Source organism: Mesoplodon densirostris, chromosome 2 (genome assembly GCF_025265405.1).
Source record: "Mesoplodon densirostris isolate mMesDen1 chromosome 2, mMesDen1 primary haplotype, whole genome shotgun sequence".
NCBI classification, from domain to species: domain Eukaryota; kingdom Metazoa; phylum Chordata; class Mammalia; order Artiodactyla; family Ziphiidae; genus Mesoplodon; species Mesoplodon densirostris.
In genome coordinates, this window is record NC_082662.1 from 114,427,201 (window position 1) to 114,450,212 (window position 23,012).

General features: G+C 42.0%; 1 protein-coding gene across 1 annotated transcript in view; it reads right to left on the minus strand.

The window, feature by feature from the left end:
• Nucleotides 1–211: 211 nt before the first annotated feature.
• The window catches only part of NUP210L (nucleoporin 210 like), a 75,514-nt gene continuing 52,713 nt past the window's right edge, over nucleotides 212–23,012 (minus strand). Inside the window, exons 26-38 of the mRNA XM_060090587.1 lie at nucleotides 20,581–20,739; nucleotides 19,307–19,398; nucleotides 18,001–18,175; nucleotides 16,939–17,114; nucleotides 16,016–16,233; nucleotides 14,235–14,374; nucleotides 10,184–10,310; nucleotides 7,235–7,384; nucleotides 5,288–5,538; nucleotides 4,604–4,808; nucleotides 1,215–1,316; nucleotides 426–500; nucleotides 212–328 (exon numbers count right to left, since the gene is read on the minus strand). Coding sequence (XP_059946570.1) covers nucleotides 228–328; nucleotides 426–500; nucleotides 1,215–1,316; nucleotides 4,604–4,808; nucleotides 5,288–5,538; nucleotides 7,235–7,384; nucleotides 10,184–10,310; nucleotides 14,235–14,374; nucleotides 16,016–16,233; nucleotides 16,939–17,114; nucleotides 18,001–18,175; nucleotides 19,307–19,398; nucleotides 20,581–20,739 — 1,971 coding nt within the window. The 3' untranslated portion in view covers nucleotides 212–227. The remainder of the gene's footprint in view (nucleotides 329–425; nucleotides 501–1,214; nucleotides 1,317–4,603; nucleotides 4,809–5,287; nucleotides 5,539–7,234; nucleotides 7,385–10,183; nucleotides 10,311–14,234; nucleotides 14,375–16,015; nucleotides 16,234–16,938; nucleotides 17,115–18,000; nucleotides 18,176–19,306; nucleotides 19,399–20,580; nucleotides 20,740–23,012) is intronic.

Consider the following 23,012-nt stretch of genomic DNA (forward strand, 5'->3'; position numbering starts at 1 on the left):
GGTATTTGCTTTCACTTTTGTGTTTTCTTAGAATTAAGAACTGACAGTTGATCTTTAAAACGCCATCCAGCACACCACTTTAACACAAAACAGCTTAGGATCCTTTATTTACAGTTCTCAGAAGGCTTGTTTGGAGGCTTATGAGTGTAGAGGCTGCTGCTAGGCTCCTGGTCTGGGGCTAGAAATCTCCAGCCCCCTGCAGTTAAGGAGACTTGTCCAAGCAGAGGTTAGTGCCTTGTACTCCAAAGCCAATGTTGTAGCCGATGCTGCGCTGGTGGGGGTTGTGGACTCATGAAGGGAGGGGGAGAATGTGTGGATGTGTAAGAACCTAGAAGTAAAGGAGGAAGGGAAATAGATGAAGGGTGAATAAAAGTGAATGAGGATGATACCTGAGCTTTTCAGCGATAAAGATGGTGATTCTTTACCTGGTTGTGGTGCACCTAGAGTTGGTACATAAACGACTGGAACTGTCTGTATCTTGTTTAGAAAGGCATTGTATGCTGGAAAAAGAATAAGGGAGATGTCACCAAAGAGAACTGTTTTCACTGGAGGAAAGCCTTAAGGGGCAAGTATTGCTATAAAAAAAAGGCTTCAAATTAAATAATTATACTTAAAGGACATTTTTTTTTTTTGCGATACGCAGGCCTCTTACTGCTGTGGCCTCTCCCGTTGTGGAGCACAGGCTCCAGATGCACAGGCTCAGCGGCCATGGCTCATAGGCCCAGCCACTCTGCAGCATGTGGGATCTTCCCGGACCGGGGCACGAACCCGCGTCCCCTACATTGGCAGGCAGACTCCCAACCACTGCGCCACCAGGGAAGCCCTAGGACATTTTTATTCAGTGATTTTTAGAGGTATTCCAACTTCTGGTTGGAAGATGGGAAATGCACGTGTAGATGATAGTACATGTTGTGTTGCTTGAATCATCTCTAGCTATGTGTTTGAGCAAAACTAGCTATAATCTAAGGTTTAGCAGTAATTTCCACTTTTGAGTGGTATTTGTTGGCCACATGCAGTTCATTGCTTCCTAGTAAGTTGGGTGGGATCTTTGGTCCACTGGTGACTAGGGGTAGGGAGGCTAAATCAGTTTCAATTGCATGTCCCAAATTAGATGTGATAAACAGCTAATTTTCATCCTCATTTAGTTTGTGAAATAAAAATGAAGGCAGTTTCCAAGTCAAAAGGCCACGGTGCTGAATATAAGGACTCCTTACCTAGAAAGAGGAAAGCTGTTGATGCCAACACCGCAAAGAGGGTAAAGAAAATCTGGTAAGAACCCATGAGCTTCTGGAGGACACCTGAATCTTCACATTGATCTACACATTGGCAGAATAATAGAAGATTATAGTTATCTAGGACAGATGTTGCATTTAAAAACTTGTGTGGTCCTAAGAGTATCTAGCTGAAACAGTCAAAACCCAGCTCTCTAGGAAATTCTTTTGCTTCTTACCAGAGAAAAAGGGGTGAACTGAACTTAGCTCCTCTTACCTATTTTTTGGCTTTTTACCTCTAACAGTAAACTACAATTCTTGAGTCTCATTTCTTTTCAGCTTACAAAAGAATAAATTCTTTGCCACTTTAAAATGCCTGTTACCTTTCCTGTGCACTTTAACTCCAGGTGACTGTTTCCCTTCACCAAGTTTGTGATAGTCTATGGTGATTCAACTTCTACTTTTAATCCCTCTAACCTGAATGAAATATTTCGTTGGATCACCAATGACCTCTTAAATCCAGGGGCTACTTGTCCTTTTTTATTCAGGTACATTCTGATATATTTATAAACTTGTCCTCAATAAAACTTAAGACTTCTGTGTTTGAAGCATGCTTGGCACTTGGCTTTTGTTATTTCAAACTTTTCAGTGTCTAGAAATGAACTCTTCCCTGCCCCACAAAACTGCCTGAATTTAACTGGCCTTCCCAGGTAAACTGTCACCAGGCCCTTGGACCTAGTTCCTATTCTGCATCCCTTATATAGGCCCTCTACCTCTGGGCTCTTAACTGGTCTTACCTCTCACCAGATTCTGTTTCATAGCTGTTGTAACAACTTCACACTGTTTACAAACTGCTTCACTCTGAAGACTAATTTGAGGTTGCTTATTAGTAGAAACAAGACTATGAATCCCTGATCAGGTCCCACTGTTGGGAGTCCCAATAAAACTTAGGCACATTAATTTATAGCACCCCTTTGTTCTGGCTGCATTGAACTAATTCCTGTCTTAGTTGGGCCCTGTCTTTTTAAAATATTTATTTATTTGGCTGTGTTGGGTCTTAGTTGCGGCATGCAGGATCTTTTTAGTTGTGGCATTTGAGATCTTTTTAGTTTTGGCATGCGAACTCTTAGTTGCAGCATGTGGCATCTAGTTCCCTGACCAGGGATCGAACCCAGGCCCCCTGCATTGGGAGCATGGAGTCTTAGCCACTGGACCACCAGGGAAGTCCCTGGGCCCTGTCTTTTTTTTTTTTTTTTTTTTTTTTGCGGTACACAGGCCTCTCACTGCTGCGGCCTCTCCCGTTGCGGAGCACAGGCTCCGGACGCGCAGGCCCAGCGGCCAGCTCATGGGCCCAGCTGCTCCGCGGCATGTGGGATACTCCCAGACTGGGGCACAAACCCGTGTCCCCTGCATCAACAGGGGGAATCTCAACCACTGCGCCACCAGGGAAGCCCCCTGGGCCCTGTCTTAAATCTGATTTCTGCAAGTAGGGACCGTGCTTGGCACATAACAGTAGGCTCACACTTGTATGAATGAGCTGAAGGTTGGATATTTGTATCTAAAGACTCTCACCCACTGTGATTGTACTGTTATACTGTCCTTCTTATCTCTAAGAAGTGCAGGGGTTCTTAACTTTTTTTTTTTTTGCCATGGGCAACTTCAGTCTGATAAAGTCAATGGATCCCAACTCAGAATGTTTTTAAATGCAAAAGATAAAATGTAGTAGGAATAAAGGAAACCAATTAATATCAAGAGTTCATGAAAATAGGGAAAAAACCTAATTTGTAATATACGGTTAGCAAAATGTTCAAAGGCCTAATTTGTGATACAGTAGTATGTGTGCTCTAGTAATAAAAAAGTAGTTTTAGGTCTGATAACTACTGTAATTTTTTTTTTTTTTTTTTTTTTTTCTTTTGCGGTATGCGGGCCTCTCACTGTTGTGGCCTCCCCCGTTGCGGAGCACAGGCTCCGGACGCGCAGGCTCCGGACGCGCAGGCTCAGCGGCCATGGCTCACGGGCCCAGCCGCTCCGCGGCATATGGGATCCTCCCAGACCGGTGCACGAACCCGTATCCCCTGCATCGGCAGGCGGACTCTCAACCACTTGCACCACCAGGGAGGCCCACTACTGTAATTTTGATGTAATTCTGAAATGAAATATTTTGACATGTGACAGTTGGAACATGAGAACATCTATGGTTTCCCTTGGTGACAAAGTCACATAATACCACTGTGATTTGTTGCCTATATTCATAATCTGTGGAAATGCTAACTTTCAGTTAGAGGTTAATTGAAAATAAAGATGCAGTTTTTTTCCCCATTCAAGGCATGGACACCTTGAGTTCTTTCTGTGGACCTTTGTGGAGATCCATGAACTCTAGATTTAAAAACTGCTCTCACGGGGCTTCCCTGGTGGTGCAGTGGTTGAGAGTCTGCCTGCCGATGCAGGGGATACGGGTTCGTGCCCCGGTTCGGGAGGATCCCACATGCCGCGGAGCGGCTGGGCCCGTGAGCCATGGCCACTGAGCCTGTGCGTCTGGAGCCTGTGCTCCGCAACGGGAGGGGCCACGGCAGTGAGAGGCCCGCGAACCACAAAAAAAAAAAAAAAAAAAAAAAAAAAAAACTGCTCTCACAGAAAGAGGACAGATTGGAGTTGAACACTTTCTAGTTGGTGGGACCCTGAACACCTCAATTTTCTCAACTCTTTAAAGGGAAAAACATCTTTATAAAGTTTTAGGAAACTCTTTAGAATCATGAGAATTAAAACAAAATGCATATAAATATGCTTAGAATATTTATTGACCCGTACAGATGGGGTGCTTATAGTAGCAAAAACCTTTCTCCCATTAGATGTACTAAGGTTCAGCCTAATTCACTCCCAGTAATTAAGAGAAATACCGTTTCCCTTGAGGCATGGGCATGTGGGAGTGACACATGTAAGGAGGATGGTTCTCTGGCTTTCCTAACACCTCCGTAATGGTTCCCATCCCACCCAAACTTGACATCATTTCTAAACTGGGTAATGGTAGAATCGGGATTTGGGGAAGCTAAGTCTTGGTTCTAGGGTTACCACCATTTGCCCATTGATGCACAAAGGTTTGCTAAATACTTTTGAAGTAAGTGAGACATTTATCAAGAGGTTTAAAACAGGGTAAGAAGTATACTTATGAAGCTGACAAAATGACATAACATATATTTAAGTATAACATCTAGCTAGTGATAAGAAAGCTACCTGAAGGTTATATTTTATAGAGTAGGCTTGGAGAATAAAGATCCATGTCCCAGCTAGTTTGAATAATGTTGGTCAAGTGGCTGAATGTTTCCCATTGACTAAGTCATAATGCATTCTGTCTTTTTGCCTCTAGATTAAAAATAGGCACCCGCAATGCTCACCTGCACCAGACTTACCTTTCATAGCTCTCACTCGCACAGCCTCAATTTGACTGGTGAGCACACAGGAAATATTGATGAAAACAGGTGATGCCATCTGCTGGAGGGAAATGAAGTTGACTACTTTTATGGGGTAGATAGCCAGGCCACGTGTGAGGGAAGAGGGCCTATGGCCAGAGACCACTAGAACTGGGGAGCTGGGGAAGACCTTGGAGAAAAGGAAATGGAACATGTTTGAAAGAAAAGTCAGTTTTGTGTCAATACATTGCAATCTTAAACATATACAGTAAGACATCTGGATTTCTAGTTCTAGCTAGCTGTCTGACAAGTCACTTTTTCTCACTTAGATGTGTTGAAGGATAAGGGAAGAAAACGATCTGTGAGAATAATATAGCCTTCAAAAAAAGTTCTAAGCTAGCATTCTAAAATTGTTTCAAGACAGCATTGGTGTAATATATATATACATAAAATTTGTGTTATCTTCCAGACTGACAAGGCTCTTGACATAGATTTTGGACTCTGGGGGCCCCCCTGGCATTGTGAAGGGGACAGATTTTCTTCATTTTGTTTAAGAATTTCCTGTGGTGAATTTTATCAAGTCATTCAGTAACTGTTCCTTTGCCCTGGACTGAGAGTGAAAAATCTTTTTCAAAACCCCAATCTGTTTTGCTTCAGTCCTTAACATACCTCTAGTTTCTCAAGAACTCTGTCCACTCCCAGTACTCTTATCTCCCCGATGTCTTTTTTGTGGCTAAGAACCAATTCTGATTGATTGATGTAAAAGGCTGGGATGAAAGGAATGAGAATTCTTTGCATTCCATTCTTGCTATGCTCACTGACAAGCGAGGCCCAACCATAGACTGAGGTGTCAGCCGTGCTGAGGGCCTGGAGTAGCTCCTCTGACTGGGGTCGAACCTTGATTAGGCAGACATAAACCCCTGAAGAAAAGAGGAAAAACTGAGCAGGAAGGTTCAGAGGCTCTATTTAGCCAACTGGATTAGGATAGGGAGGAAAAATAGTTACATGCAAATTCAAAATGTGAACTCAAGTTTTGAGTATTCACTATTAGCACACTGTTGGCCACTGTGGAGGAGTTTACCAAAGATGAAACAGTCCCAGGGAACCCACAATTGAACTTAAGGGTACCATTATTGGTAAATTGACATGCCAGGGAGTATTAAAATAGTGTAAATGGAAATTAAGGGGATATAGGATGAAGTAGTCAGAGTTGGATCAGTAAAGGGTTTTGTGGAAGAAAGGCAAGCTTTGAACATGGTTTAATCACTTCTCTATCAAACCACCTCTTGATGCCCTTATTTCTGTCAATAGTATTGTTTTTCTAGTTACCCATGCTCAACCTCAGTTGTCTTTTGACATCTATTCCTTCATTCCTATATCCAAATCTTGCTAACTTGTCCTTTGAAATGTCTCACATCTGGCCCCTCTGTTAGTATTTCTCTGTTAATCTGGTCTAGACACTTATCAATTCATGCTTGGATTATTGCAATGTAAATTGCATTTACTAGTCTCCTTGCCTCCCATTCTTTCTTATCCATTCTGGGTACTGCCACTTTATACTTTAAACTTATTTTTGAAAACTTTTCCAGGGCTGTATATTGCCTGGAATGTCCTGTTCTCTTCACATCTACCTCAGTCCTAGTCATCCTTCTAAAGATTATTTCCCCTTTAAAACCTCACTTTAACTGCCAGGTTTGATGTAGATACTCCTTTCTTTCTGGTGTCCTAGCATCCCATGTATATCTTTATAACTAATCGCCCTGTGCAATTCTAGTAAGAGTTAAAAGCCTTGTCTTACTCCGCTGTACCTCCAGGGCCTGTCCTGGCACCAGGCATTCTGTTTGGTGCTCAATGGTTTGCTGAATGAACCTTCCATCAGTGGTTTCTCATTACTCATACCATTCAAACTGCCTGACCTTGGAGTAGAAGCTCTTCCATGATATAGCATTACGTATTTACATTGGACATGAATTGTCTCATTTTATTTTCTTTTATTTTATTTTTTGTTTTTTTTTTCTTTGCAGTACGCGGGCCTCTCACTGTTGTGGCCTCTCCCGTTGCGGAGCACAGGCTCCGGACGTGCAGGCCCAGCGGCCATGGCTCATGGGCCCAGCCACTCCGCAGCATGTGGGATCTTCCCTGACCGGGGCACGAACCCGTGTCCCCTGCATCGGCAGGCGGACTCTCAACCACTGCGCCACCAGGGAAGCCCGAATTATCATTTTAGATCAGTTGATTTATTCAAAGTCCTCCCAGTGTCATTTGTTTCTGCTTTCCACTTGTTAATGCTGTTCTGCTTGGAATATCCTTCAGTTCAGCAACATTCGAACACTGTGCTACTAGTTGGGGATAAAAGATGAATGAGACATAATCCAAGCCCTCACAAAGATAACAGGCTAACAAAGGAGAAAATAGTAAGTTATAATAGAAAAGCATGGTATATTATAGACATGTGTTAAAAGTTTGTTGAATGGATAGAATAAAAATGCTGACTGAGAAAGATTCCACAGTTATATAGCAGATGAACTGGAAAGTAGAAATGCAGTCCAGTAAGAAAGTGACATTTGCACAAGTATGAAAACAAGGGGGAAACCAGATTCAACTGGTGGAACCCACCTTTCTCCATGCTGAAATCTGAATGGACATGAAAGACTTTACTTGCTGGAATGTCTAGTAAAGTATTACTGAACTGTACATTGCACCGCATGAGGGTCTCTGGAAGAAGTGTTGTTGTAATGGCCAAGGCCTGACTTGGGGTGCAGGATCCTAATGAGCAGAAAAGAGAGAAATAGCTCTGTCACTAAGAGGAATTTGTTAAAGGGGAGGCTATTATATAGAGGTCTTTTGGTACTAAAAAAATAAATAACAAAGGGTCAGTTCTGCTTGACTTGCTAAAGCTGTCTACTTGCCAGCTCTGTTGGGTCCTACCACAATCAAGGTGAAAGAGGATTGTAAGACCTTGCTTCTGCTAGTTTGTGACATAATGGGGCTTCTATTATCAATATCATAGCTGCTGTCCTCTTTCAAAGGTTTTTGGAATTCATCAGTGGTAATAAGATTACACAGAAATTGGACAGCTGTTAGAAATAAAGTGCTACACTTGGGAGGTAGCTTTTAAGTCTAGGAAGATTTGTTTTCCAAAACATACTGTTTTGCAGCTTGATTCAAGTCAAAGATCTCTAGAAGTTCATTACAAGTGGTGCCTTAAACAGGAGCCACATAGCCAGCAAGAAATAGACTGGCACCAAGGTTGGGTCAGCTGCAATGGATGCATTTTAAATTAAATAGGAACTATGTCTTGTTAACAGGATTTTCCCCTGCACAGTTTCTTAACGGTCTTAGTTTGCTAAAGCTCTTTCTCAGTTGCCAGCAGTCTAGCGACCATTCTCATCTTTTGGAGACTATCAGCAATATCAGAACTGTTACATGACGTTTCATAATAGTTGTGGTTTTAGAAAGATTCTGCCAGGGTGGGGGGGTGAATTACAATCTCTGTGAAATTTAATAAGGTAGACAACAATGAGTGAATATGTTATGAAGAAACATTTAATACTTTGTAAAAGAACCTGGAGAATTTTAAAGATCAAGTTTTCTTATTTATACATACATAGATTGTATTTATAAGATTAAATATCTACTTGGAAAAGAAAATATATTAAGTGCCTAAAATTGAAGGACAAAAAGGGCAATTAGAGTTTAAATTATCTTGTTTTATAAACAGTTATATTCTGTTATATTCTGGACTTCTCTGGTTGGTTTGTGTTTTCTCGCCCCCTACCCTCTCCCCACCCCTTACCTCCCCGCTGCCCCCAAATCTGGAATTTGTTCTTTAAAAAAAGAGGAATGAAAGGGTATACATGGACTTCGGAGTGGAACGTATCCACCACTCCTGCCACTAACTGGTTGTTACCTTGTACAAATTACTTGCTCTTAGACTTAGTATTCTCATCTTTTTTTTTTTCCCAACCAGGGTTTGAACCCAGGCCCTTGATGATGAGAGCGTAGAATCCTAACCACTGGACTGCCAGGCAATTCCCAGTATTCTCATCTTTAAAATGATGATAATTACTACATGATGAGATTGTTAAATGAGATAAAAGATATAAAAATTCCTAACATAGCATTTGGAATCTATTAGGAGAAGCTTCTTGTATTTTAGTTATCTTTCCTCCCCCCTTTTTTTGACAGTAAATCATGGCCCAATACAGAATGAAAAAAGAAAAGCACAAGGCAAGTTCGCTGACCAAATAACATTTCAGGTATCATCTAGTCCAACAATTCTCAAATCTTGGGAAGCTTTAAAAGAATTGTATCTTGGACTTCCCTGGTGGTGCAGTGGTTAAGAATCCGCTTGCCAATGCAGGGGACACGGGTTCGAGCCCTGGTCCGGGAAGATCCCACATGCTGCGGAGCAACTAAGCCTGTGCGCCACAACTACTGAAGCCTGTGCGCTCTAGGGCCCGCATGCTGCAGCTACTGAAGCCCGTGCGCCTAGAGCCTGTGCTCTGCAACAAGAGAAGCAACTGCAACGAGAAGCCCGTGCACTGCAATGAAGAGTAGCCCCCGCTCACAACCACTAGAGAAAGCCCGTGCGCAGCAACAAAGACCCAACGCAGCCAAAAAAAAAAAAAAAAAAAAAAAATTTATCCTAGGCTCTATCCCAAACTTATTATATCTGGATGGAGCCTAAGAATCTGTATTTTTTTTAAATTTCTTTGGATAACCTTAAAAATCAAGCCATGTTTGGAAATCTTTGGTCTAGGCTACCTCCTGATCTCAGGGTTATAACTAAAAAGACAACAGTGACTAGGTTGAGCCTATTTCAAAACCTTAATCCAGGGCTTCCCTGGTGGCACAGTGGTTGAGAGTCCGCCTGCCGATGCAGGGGACACGGGTTCGTGCCCCGGTCCGGGAAGATCCCACATGCCATGGAGCGGCTGGGCCTGTGAGCCATGGCCACTGAGCCTGCGCGTCGGAGCCTGTGCGCCACAACGGGAGAGGCTACAACAGTGAGAGGCCCGCGTACCACAAAAAAAGAAAAAAAAAAACTTAATTCAGTCATAATTTCTGAGGTCTCATAGTGCTCAATGATTTTTTTTTTTTTAATATTTATTCATTTGGCTGCGTCGGGTCTTGGTTGTGGCATGTGGGATCCTTCCTTGCAGCGCACGGGCTCTTCCTTACAGCACACGGGCTTCTCTCTAGTTGTGGCGTGCAGGTTTTTCTCTCTCTAGCTGTGGCGGGCGGGCTCCAGAGCATGCGGGCTCCAGAGCGCGTGGGCTCTGTAGTTTGCAGCATGCAGGCTCTCTTGTTGAGGTGCAAGGGCTCAGTAGTTGTGGTGCATGGGCTTAGTTGTTCCCCAACCAGGGATCGAACCCACGTCCCCTGCATTGGAAGGCAGATTCTTTACCACTGGACCACTGGGGAAGTCCCTCAGTGATTACTTTGTAAAAGTAGAATCAATTTTGAAATGAAAGAAAATTTGTATTCCTAATTCAAAGGGGCAAATGAGGGAGAATGGGAAAGGTGGGAATAATGACCCAGAACTATAAAGAGATTGCTGACCTTTAAGATTGACACCATTTCTGCCAGTGGTGATGAAGAGCTTGAACACAGTTGAACTGAGGGTATTGGTGAGATAAGTCTTAAGGTCATAACTGAGTGTTAATCTTGATGATGCATGGACCACCACCTGTCAGCAAACCAAAGGAAAATTGGTACCTAAGTTCTTAGAGAATCTGGTTCCCTTCTTCTCCATCCCTCATAACTTATTTAGCTAAAAGCAGTTTCACACAAGAGCAAATTGCCCTTCTAGTGATCACATATTTGAGAACCACAAAATTTGTTTACTTTTAAGAAGAAAATAACATTTTTTTCTAAAAGGAGGTCTTTGTGCATTATTCCTTCTGACATATATTCCCTTTGTATGATTCCCTATTAGATATCTTTGAAGACAGTTGCAATTTCCTTTAGAAAGTTTTCTTTTTCTCTCTTTAGTTGCATATAATCTCAACTTTTCTGAAACCTCAAAGTATTCTGTTTCTCTCAAAATACTTGTAGCGTTCTGCCTTATATTGTAGGTATTTTTATACTTGTTAAAATTCCTCCCATTAGATTCTACGTTTCAACTTAGAACCCTAATATATTTTTGTACATCCTGTACTGTGCCTTGAATATAAGGCAAGTGCTTAATGATTACATTGAGAGAAGATGGTGATAATGATGGCTCTTTCCCCCCAAATACCTTCAACTTATTGGTTTATTTATTTATTTTTGGGTTCTAACTCCTTTGGGTATCCTTTCCCTCTTTGTTTTTTTTGGCTGTGGCACACAGCATGCAGGATCTTACTTCTTAGTTCCCCTACCAGGGATCAAACCCATGCCCCCTGCAGTGGAAGCACAGAGTCCTAACCACTGCACCACCAGGGGATTCCTCCCAAATTCCTTCAATTTAAATGCAGTATACTGTCCAGTCTCCTCAGTACTACCGTAGTTTTTTATTTTTTCATATATTCAAGGACCTTAAAACTGTAATAGGGAAGAACCTTTTGTATTCTACTACAAGTTAATCATTAAAGGGATGTTGCCTAAAAGCTTAAATTATACATAAAGGCCCATCTCTGGGAACCCTGCTTCCCAGGAAATGAGCATTAATCTAAAATTCCTTTGTTTAGCTCACAGGAAACATCTTGACCAGGCCCACCTGTGTGCAACTGCAGGGATGAAAAAATGAACCCATCCCCCCACTGGAGGCTGATGGGAACCAGGAAGTGTTTGACTTTGCCCCCTCCCCTTTTAGTATGGATATGGAGCTTGAATTCTAACTCAGGCAACATGGTTCTTTGGGGCAGGAGCCCACCACCTTCTCAATTTGCTAGCTTTCCAAATAAAGCCGTTATTCCTTGCACCCCCCACCCCCAACAACTCGCCTCTTGATTACTGGCTTGTAATCATTCCACTGAAGCTACTCCTCAAAGTCACCAGCCTCCATATTGCAAAAAGCCATCAGTCATTTCTCAGTTTTCATACTTGACCCATTAATAGCTTTCACGTGGTTGATCTCCCCCTCCCTCCTTGAAATACTTTCTTCACTTGGCTTCCCGGACACCAGGATTCCCGGGTTTTCCTCCCATTACCCATTCTTTCCTTTTTTTAATAAATTTTTTTTCTTTAATTTTTATTTATTTTTCTTTTTTAGCTGCATTGGGTCTTCATTGCTGCATGCAGGCTTTTCTAGCTGTGGAGAGCGGGGGCTACTCTTTGTTGCAGTGCGCAGGCTTCTTATTGGGATGGCTTCTCTTGTTGTGGAGCACGGGCTCTAGGCGCACAGGCTTCAGTAGTTGTGGCATATGAGCTCAGTAGTTGTGGTGTACGGGCTTAGTTGCTCTGCAGCATGTGGGATATTCCCAAACCAGGAATCAAACCCGTGTCCCCTACATTGGCAGGCAGATTTTTTTTTTTTTTTTTGGCAAGCAGATTCTTAACCACAGTGCCACCAGGGAAGTCCCATTCCCTGGTCATTCTTATAAATTCCTATAAATTTCTTCTGTTGGTTCCTATTCTTCTTTCAGAGCTCTTAATATTGGAGTGTCCCCAGAACTTAGTCCTTGGACCTCTTCTCTATTTACACTCATTCTCTTGATGATCTTATGGCTTTTTTTTTTTTTTTTTTTTGGCTGCGTTGGGTCTTTGTTGCTGTACGTGGGCTTTCTGTAGTTGTGGCAAGTGGGGGCTACTCTTTGTTGCGGTGCGTGGGCTTCTCATTGCAGTGGCTTCTCTTGTAGAGCACAGGCTCTAGGCACACGGGCTTCAGTAGTTGCAGCACGTGTGCTCAGGTGTTGTGGCACTCGGGCCCTAGAGCTCGTGGTCTTCTGTGGTTGTGGTGTGTGGGCTCAGTAGTTGCAGCACACAGGCTTCCATTGCGGTGGCTTCTCTTGTTGCAGAACACGGGCTCTAGGTGCACCGGCTTCAGTAGTTGTGGCATGCAGGCTCAATAGTTGTGGCTCGCAGGCTCTAGAGTACAGGCTCTAGAGCGCAGGCTCAGTAGTTGTGGTGCATGGGCTTAGTTGCTCCACGGCATGTGGGATCCTCTCGGACCAGGGCTCGAACCCGTGTCCCCTGCATTGGCAGGTGGATTCTTAACCACTACACCACCAGGGGAGTCCGATCTATGGCTTTAAATATCTATGCCAATGACTCCCAGACTTTTCTATCTAGCTACTCAACACATCCATTTGACATCTAATAGGCATGCAACTTTACATGTCCAAAACTGATCTCCTCTCCAAAACTGCTCCACCTACAGTCTTACGCATTTCAGTTGATGGCAATTATGTCCTTTTAGTTGTTCAATCAAAAATCTTAAGTCATTCTTGATTCTTTCACACTCTACATATAGTAATCTATTGGGAAATTGTATTAACTATACCTATAAAATATATTTAGAATCTGATCAACTTTTTACCACCTCCTCTATTATCACCCTGATCCATCACACTCAGCTGCGTTACTGCAATTATAGCCTCCCAACTTGTCTCTCAGCTCCTACTCTTTTTTGTTTCTTGGCTGCATTGGGTCTTCATTGCTGCATGTGGGCTTTCTTTAGTTGTGGCGAGCGGTGGCTACTCTTCGTTGCGGTGCGCAGGCTTCTCATTTTGGTGGCTTCTCTTGTTGCAGAGCAGGCTTCAGTAGTTGTGGCTCACAAGCTCTAGAGTGCAGGCTCAGTAGTTGTGGCACACGGGCTTAGTTGCTCTGCAGCATGTGGGATCTTCCCGGGCCAGGGATCGAACCCATTTCTCTTGCATTGGCAGGCGGATTCTTAACCACTGTGCCACCAGGGTAGCCCTCAGCTCCTACTCTTGCCCCTACAGTTTAGTACCAACCTGTAGCCATGGTGATACATATATTTTTTCAAATTAATTAATTAATTAATTAATTAATTTTTGGCTGTGTTGGGTCTTTATTGCTGCGCATGGGCTTTCTCTAGTTGTGGCAAGCGGGGGTTCCTCTTCATTATGGTGCACAGGCTTCTCATTGCGGTGGCCTCTCTTTGTTGTGGAGCATGGGCTCTCGGCATGCAGGCTTCAGTAGTTACAGCATGCGGGCTCAGTAGTTGTGGCTGGCAGGCTCTAGAGCGCAGACTCAGTAGTTGTGACACATGGGCTTAGTTGCTCCGTGGCATGTGGGATCTTCCCGGACCAGGGCTCGAACCCATGTCCCCTGCATTGGCAGGAGGATTCTTAACCACTGCGCCACCAGGGAAGCCCTCATGGTGATATTTTAAACTATAAATCAGACTAGTCATTCTTTTGGTTAAGAACCTTAATCACGATTTACCTTTATGTTCCAGTAAAGTTTGTTGGCTGGCTTTATATCTGATATGTGAGTGTATTTCTTTTCATAGGATGTGCTTTCTATATGCATATTCCCATATATAGAAATAGTTACTCTAGACTCTTCAACTCTTTTTTTTTTTTGGCCGCGTCACATGGCTTGCAGGATCTTAGTTCCCCGACCAGGGATTGAACCCAGGCCACGGCTGTGAAAGCCTGGAATCCTAACCACTAAGCCACCAGGGAACTCCCATGAACCCTTCAACTCATAACATTAGGTTTACCTCTCGATATGTTTTCACTAGTCCTGGAATGTCATGAAAAATTGTTGCTATTCCTGGACTCCTGGCCACTCCTACCCCAGTGACAATGTCTGTTTGTAGAATATTGTCATCAGCGGAAATCATCCACATCCCGGGTTCACCTAGGAAAAGACAAGAGAAAGCACTTGACTGCAACCTTTGATATAAATTGGTCACTCTAACCTTACTCAGAATCCAAGTCAGTAGACCATTCAAGCATACATATATCCCTTCCCGGGAGGAACACCCGGCTTTGAGGGTAAGTTTGTTTTTTTTCTTAAAAAAAATTTTTTTGGGGCCACGTCACGTGGCACATGGGATCTTAATTCCCTGACCAGGGATCGAGCCCAGGCCCCCTGCATTGGAAGCACAGGGTCTTAACCACTGGACCGCCAGGGAAGTCCCTAACGTTGTTTTCTTAATGTCAGGTTCCCCTTCACATGTCATGCCAGCAAAATAAAATAGGAACTGCTGACCTTCACAATCACAAAAGCTACTTAGTTGGAGAATGTAATTGTTCTCCTTAGGAAAAAGAAAAATGCTTTTTACACATAGGAATAACACTCTGATTAAACTTTGTATAGACCCTGCTAAGGATGAATCTGCTTTGACCTACTGATTGATATCAGCAGGAAGACTGCAAGCAAGTGTCAACTGGCAGAAGAGAGGATGCGTTTATTTTGGTTTAAGTCCCAAAGGGGCAGAGGAATGTCAAATATTAGATTAGATTACTGATCCTGGCATGTGGCCCTTCTGCTTCCTCATCCAAAGTGGTATGGATTTGAGATGCCCAAAAAATTCCAGAATGGAAGACAGAGGGACAGTCCTGACAGAACCTGGGAAAAGGGAGTAAAAAAAGCCTCTGCTTCACTGACAAAAGATTAACAATCATGGTATTGTAAGCACAGTTAGCTCACTGGCCATGGATTACATGTTAGTAAGTAGTGGTTGCTTACAAGTTAACTGTTACAGGATTGGAGGATTTGACCTAAGCTGAATAGAGTTCTCTTTGTATCAAGTCTAAAATATACAGTTAATGTTAAAGTCATGTCCAGTATTACATCACTTTACCCAAACATATGTATCCATAGTTCCCCAAAGAGGACACAAAGCCCAAGCCACATACCACCCCAGCCAGCCCTACTTGGATGGATTATTTGGTTGCATATACCCAGTCAGTATATACCATTTTGGGATATGCTACCTGGAAGCCTAAAGATATAACACACATTTCCTAACCCAAGACTGATTTTCTGTAACTCAATAGTACTTCTTAGAACAGAAATGCTTTGCTGATCAAGAGTATAGTGTAGCCCGGTACAAGGCCAAACCTTCTTACAGTGATGGTAATGTAGAAGTTAGGCCTTCAGATGTGCCTCACAAAACAGTGTACATACAATTGGTTCTTAGAACTAAAGCCTTATTGCCCTTTCCTTCCTTTTATTTCATCCTTTATTGATGTTCAACTTAGCAGTTACCCTCCTTCAGAAGCTGGGAATGGAGGAAAAGGCACAGTACTCTACACTGCCTATATATTCAATAGACACTTGGTAAATATTACTGGCTGACCTCTAATTGGCTGGCTATGGAGAGAAATGGGCACTAAACAGAATTATCAGTTAACATGAGAAAACACACAAAAGTATTTTCTTTCTCAGAGAGCCCCTTAGATTTTAGATAATATGGAAAAAAAAAAAATCTAAGGGACGAGTTGCTTTCTAATCCTGTCAGTTGTGAGGTTGAGAAAGGGAAGGTATCCAAACCATTCTGGTTGAGGAGGTGAGTACTGAAGCAGATGACATCTCCGACAAAGGTAAGCTTGGTGTCTGGCTCGATGGCGTGCTCTACAGAAACAGGAATATAATCTGCCATGCCTGGATGTCTCTGGTCCCAGAGCCTCACAAGTGTCACCCCTCTTTTCACAGCCTGAGCCATGTAAGTATAGTTCCTATTCCCTGGTCCAATAAGCAGCAGGTCATCTCTGAAAGCAGACGTGAAAGGTAGAAGTCTCTGAAAAGAGTCAATAGTTAGGAAACAGTTCTGGGGGCAGACCCTATCACACCATTTTATCTTTAATAGCTCAAAAGTTCAGATGGAATTCTACAATGGAGAGTAAGCAACTAGGGCCAGGGATCAGGTCTATTACATTTATATATATAGTGCCCAGCTAGGCTTTTTTTTTTAAATCATTATTAATTAATTTATTTATTTGGCTGTGCCCGGTCTTAGTTGCAGCACGTGGGATCTTTGCTGTGGCATGTGGGATCTAGTTCCCTGACCAGGGATCAAACCTGGGCCCCCTGCATTGGGAGCACGGTGTCTTAACCACTGGACCACCAGGGAAGTTCCTAGGCTTGTTTTTTTTAATTAAAAAAGATTGTTTTTTCAGTATGGCTTCTTTTTTTTTTTTTTTTTTTTTTTTTTTTTTTTTTTAGTATGGCTTTTTGATAATACTCCAGTTGGCTCCCTACAGGAGCTTTGTTTGAACTAGGACTTGTCAAATTCAAACATACTGAAATTTTTCTTCATTGAACAACTAATTCTGGTCTTTCCCCCATCTTAATGAAAGAAAGATCAGATTCCAAGTGCAGAATATGAGAGGAATTTACTGGAGATTTTAGATAATACCAGGTTAATCAGTAAGATGTCTACCACAATGTCAACACCATTCCTTTGCCTTCCATACCTGTTCAAAGCCAGATAAAGCTGGGTATTGTGTGTGTGGAATTTCTCTCCGATGCTATTGTAAAACTGAACAATGAAGGTGAGAGACATGCCCAAGGGAAAGGCTGATAGGGTCCTTCCTTGAGCTGTGTATAGCTTGGGGTGGCTGCTCATTCGCAGGTATGTCACTGGTGCTACCTGTGGGAGACAAAACCTACTAGTACAGAGAAGGATGCATTGGAGAGGAGCTGAGACCATATTCTGAGACTTATAATCAATGATAAAAATGGTGTTCCTCTTTTGTAGGAAATAGTTAGCTCTTGATTTCAGATGACAGAGTGAAAAAGAAATATGACAGTACAGGAAATGGCTTTTTAATTACTAAAACAGTGGAAATGTGAAGAAAAGCTGGAGCTTTTTGAGGAAAGGACTGCATTTTTTCTGTTTTGTGCAAAGTGTCAATATTTATTGTTAAATAATTGATCATGTATCAAGAATACTGTAAATTTTGTTTTCACACTGCAAGAGATAAACTGATACAGTAAGGGAAGTCCAGGTTTGAATCCTAGCTTTATTATTTCATATCTTCATCTAACCATTCTAGGTTTCATATTTATCATCAGTTTAATAGGGCTAATAATGCCTATCTCATAGGGTTTTTGTGGTAGTTAAAAAAGATAATATACGTAAAAGGAGCAACACAGAAGCTGGAATATACTTGATTTTTAATGCACAAAACATTTTTTTGTTTGTTTGTTTTAGACTAACTTACCTCTAAGGTCTCTTCTAATTTAAAAAAAAATCTAAAACAAAGCCTAATTTTGATAGCAATAGTTCTATGCTTCTCCCACACCAGCCCTTTTGCCAAAGCTGCTCAGAAGACATTCATACCAATTTGAGGCTAATCTCTCTTACAACAAGTACTGTAAAGTCCACTTTAATTTGATGGTTCATGTCAAGATTGTCCTCTTATCTTACAGTTCATTTCTGACTTCTAGAGAAGTTTCTAGTTCTTAAAAAAGCAAATCTGCCTCTTAAGGCCATGATATTCCTTTTATTGTTTTGAGTAAGTCCCTGAACTCACCTGAACCCCAGTTATAGTTGTTTGGTTGACTCCAAAAGGTTCTATAGAAGTGACTTCCAACACAGCAGTACCTGCAATGGAACCAGCTTTCAGGAGCCCTTCACCGTCGTCCTCAATGACAGATGAATTAGGGAAACACTTGAGAACACGGGAACTCACAAAGGCGGCCCCTACCCTAGGGAATAAACAGGGCAAATGACATTTCTTGGGGGCTCTGTTTGACAAGAAAGAAAGGAGTAGAGATTGCCAGGATTACTGTTAGAGGCTGTACTCTGAGAAAACTGCTTGCCATTCTCCATGTTGTGTAGTTATTTTTTCCTCAGGTAAAAGTCAGCCTTTGGATTATGCTTATCTCTTTAAAAATCAAATACTATTACATATTGATCATTAAAAAATTATTTGGTTAAAAGAATTGAAAACAGGTACAGTCAGCTTTTCATATCCATCGGTTTTGCATCTGCAGATTCAACCAAGCACAGGCTGAAAATTTCAAAAGGTTCCAAAAAGCAAAATTTGAACTTGCCTTGGACTGGCAACTATTTACATAACGTTTACATTGTATTAGGTATTATAAGTAATTTAGAAATAGTTTAAAGTATACAGGAGGATGTGCATATATGCAAATACTACACCATTTTTATAGAATGGATTTTTGCATCTGCAGATTTTGGTGGGAGTGCGGGTCCTGGAACCAATCCCTGGTGGATACCAAGGGCCAACTGTATTCAAACAAATACTTGTACGTGAATGTTCATAGCAGCACTATCCACAATAGCTAAAGGGAAAACAAACCAAAGTCCACCAACAGATGACTGGATAAACAAAATGTGTTACATTCATACAATGGAATATTATTCAGTCATGAAAAGGAATGAAGTACCAATACATGCTACAATGTGGATGAACCTCGAAAACATGTTAACTGCAAGAAGCCGACAGAAAAGGTCACGTATTGTATGATTTCATTTACATGAAATATACAATATTTAGATTCACAGAGACAGCTGATTAGTGATTGCTAGGGACTGAGAGAAGGGGAGAATGATGAGAGACTGCTTAATGGGTATGGGCCTCCTTTGGTGGTAATGAAAATGTTTTGGAACTAGAGGTAATGGTTGTATAATACTGTGTATGTACTAAACGCCACTGAATTGTACAATTTTATGTTATGTGAATTTCACTTCAACTAAAAAAAATTATATGTTGGTTAGAAAAATCACCTAGAAGGCAATGGTTCTTTCCATGTGCCATGTTTCTCTGAGGGTAAAGTTAGATCATGGCCTGCCTTCTTCTCCATTCTCCTTACCTGTTGGTATGGAGTTTGAGCTGAGAATTCATGGGCATCAGAATTTGTTTGGGTTGGCACTCTGGGTAGAAAAGTTGGAGTTTTTCAAACACCTAGAATGAGAAGATGATGTCTTCCTCATATCCGAAAAAGACAAATGATGACCTTTACTCACAAATGGACAACTACAAATCAAGTCTGCCCAACTTCAATTTAGCCCAATGTCCCACAGTTCTGCTTTCCAAAATGAGCCAGGCATTTAAAACTTATTTAGGTAGTGTAGAATATATAACCTAATATTAGCCCTGCTTCTGACTACAAGGGACTGGGCACAGTTTACACTTACCACATCCCCTATATTACTTAGATATGAAATAATTTTGAAATTTCTAATTTTTTTAAAATAAATTTATTTATTTTATTTATTTATATTTGGCTGTGTTGGGTCTTCGTTGCTGCGTGCGGGCTTTCTCTAGTTGTGGCTCGCAGGCTCTAGAGCACAGGCTCAGCAGTTGTGGCGCACGGGCTCAGCTGCTCCGCGTCATGTGGGATCCTCCCGGGCCAGGGCTCAAACCCTTGCCCCCTGCGTTGGCAGGCGGATTCTTAACCACTGCGCCACCAGTGAAGTCCCATTGAAATTTCTAATTTTAGTTCTAATAACCTGAAAAGAGATTTGAGAATGAAGAATCTGTAGGATTTAATTAGCAAGGGCACTATTCTGGTCCTCCGCCTCCTGGTAAAGTGCTTTTTCCTCTACCCCTCACTGAATCAGGGAACCAAAGCCAAAATAAAGGGAAAAAAAAATTAGTCCCAAATTCAGAGGTAGAGAAACTTATTTGCCCCACACAAAAAATAGTTTTTCTTTGAGTTCTAAAAACAATAGGGCCATTTAGCTTTCAGCTTGAGAACATCTGTAAAAACTATTCGTACTCTCATACCTTACCAGAAGTTAGGATAGGATTTCATTCTACCTGTGAGTATAGCTAAGTGGACTGTATCATAATATCTATGTTAGGCAGAACAAATCAGAAATTAATTCCTCTTTAGTAATGTGTTCATATACTGTATTCACTGTGTTGGGAGTTGAGGGGAGTGCATGTGCTGTAGTTTCTAATGTCAATACTCATAGAAGCAATTAGCAGGAATATCAAAGATCTAGAAACCATAAGCCTAATCCAGAGATCCCTCTAGCGATTTCTCTATCTCTGTACAGACTAAGCTCTTCATGGATGGTAAGAGAATATAACTTTCTTCTCCTTGATATACAAAAACAAGATTTAGCTTTGGGACCTTACCAGGATCTGAACTTCATCAGACAGTTCCAACAAATTCCCCTCAAACTGCCCAGAGGAACTGTTCATACAGCGGACAGTGACTTTGATACTGGTCCAACCAGCTGCTTTTGTGTGGACAACCATGGCAAAGTTATTCTCTACTGGGAGTTGTAGAAAAACCTAGAGAGTAAAGGGATGGATTAAGAAATATTCCTGAATAAACACTGTGCCCTTCCCTCTTTGTTGAAAATAGCTATCTAGAAGAATTAGAGTTCCAGGCTTATCTTCCCTCCCCTCCCCTCCTCTCCGCTCCCCTTTCTTCCTCCTTTCCTTCCCTCCCTCCTTCCTCCCTCCCTTCTTTCTTTCTCTCCCTTCCTTCCTTCCTTCCTTCCTTCCTTCCTTTCCTTCCTTCCTTCCTTCCTTCCTTTCTTTCTCTGCACCTTGAGGCTTGTGGGATCTTAGTTCCCCAACCAGGGATTGAATCCGAGCCCCCGCAGTGAAAATGCCAAGTCCTAACCACTGGATCACCAGAGAATTCCCCCAGGGTTTATTTTCATATTTGTTTATTTTCATATTCCCAGAAACATAGTCACCCCTAAAGTAAACTTCTGTGTTCAGTGCTCAACTAATTCTGGAAAGACTCTTATGCAAGAATTCTTATCTTGCAAGAAGTCAATTCATTGATAGGAGAAGAATGGAAATGAAGGAAGGGGTATCCTCAATAGGCTGAAACAGTAGAACTTGAGATGAGAGAGAAGTGAGGTAATCTACTCCTGGAGTTCAGAGTGGTAGCAAGGAAGGAAGAAGACAAGAAAGGGAAGCTGTTGTTTTAGGATTGTGTTAAACTAGCTAACCATTTCCTCACTTGCTTCACTCACCATTCTAGTCTAGATTGGATAAGGATTAGGCCTTGACAGATTTCTGGTGAGAGGGAAGGGAGGGCCAACACCAAGGCAAATGTTATTTATTTATTTATTTGTTTGTTTATTTGGTTGTGTCGGGTCTTAGTTGTGGCAGGCAGGCTCCTTAGTTGCGGCTTGCCAGTTCCTTAGTTATGGCATGCGAACTCTTAGTTGCGGCATGCATGTGGGATCTAGTTCCTGGACCAGGGATCAAACCCAGTCCCCCTGCACTGGGAGCGTGGAGTCTTAAGCACTGCGCCACCAGGGAAGTCCCCTAAGGCAAATATTGAAGTAGGCACTTGCCTACCTTTTTGGCACTCATTTCACGTTCTATCTCCTCTGCATTTTTGCTGTCTGGAGCGCTCAAGACCTTCCTTCACTCTCTTGACTCATACAGAGTTCCAAGTTCCAAACTCACCTTTCCCTCCTCCCCTACATAAAAATTCCCATCTCCTTTGTGCAGATTTCAATCAGTTGTCTGGAAGAAAGTCTTATGCTAAAGAATGAGTGGTTTATAATTGTTTAATCCAAGTGAATTTCTAAATGGTGACACCACAGTGCAGGAAGTCTACCTTGTAGGGCATTAGAGACCTTTCTATTTGCCTATTTCATCACCCAGTTGTCTATGTGAGGTCTAAGGCAGGGGAAGAAAATCTTTGTATGGCTCTCAATCATTTCTTCTGTTAGAGAAAAGACATTATTTAGATAAGAAAATTAGAGGAATGGAGAAGTAGAATAGATGCTAAGACCTAGGCCATCCCCTCCTTTCACACAATTCCTATTTGCTATTCAAGAAAAAAAGCCAAATCCTTCTGCAGAACTCTATCAAACTAAGTACAGTTCTATCTCTCCTCAGTTCCAAGTATAACCAGGCTTTGCGCAGTCCATGACAGATAGAAGACTCAACCACTAGGGATTCCCTAGAAGACTCAACCACTAGAGTTTCCCTAGATTACAGATCTAGGATATTTTAAGAAAATTGGAAATTTAAAAATTTTTCCAGACTTTTGTTTTTAGCTGGCTCCAGAAATGACCCACTAATTCTAGCTTCTGTAACCACTCTGATCTCTCTCAAGGTCTGATTCTTTGTTTTTGTGGGCACTGAGTTGTGACCTACTGGGTACCTTGGCCCCAGGTTCCTTCTTCCTAAGGTAAAGTTCAGACCTAAGTGGCTGCCACTGATCCTGGACCATCTTGGGTGGGTTCCATTAAGCTGATGATCAGGTAACAACGTTGTGAAGTAGGTAAAGTTTGTCTAGCATCCACCTCTTTTTTTTTTTTTTCTTTTTCAGGTTTCAGAGTAAGGTTTAGTGCTATATGTATTAAAACACCAAAGCTATTTTAAAAAACATAAAGACTCATGTTGCAGTGTGGATTTCCTCAATAGCCATCCTGAGGGCTTTGGCCATTCCAGATGCAGGAGGTGCTGAATTGGGAGGAGCCGGTACCACCAAAGGGAACCGTGGAGGAGCAGTTTAATTAACTGTCCTTCTTAAATTTGCCATTGATATAAGGTACTCAGTCCAGAATCAGCTGCCAGTTGGTGGCCCA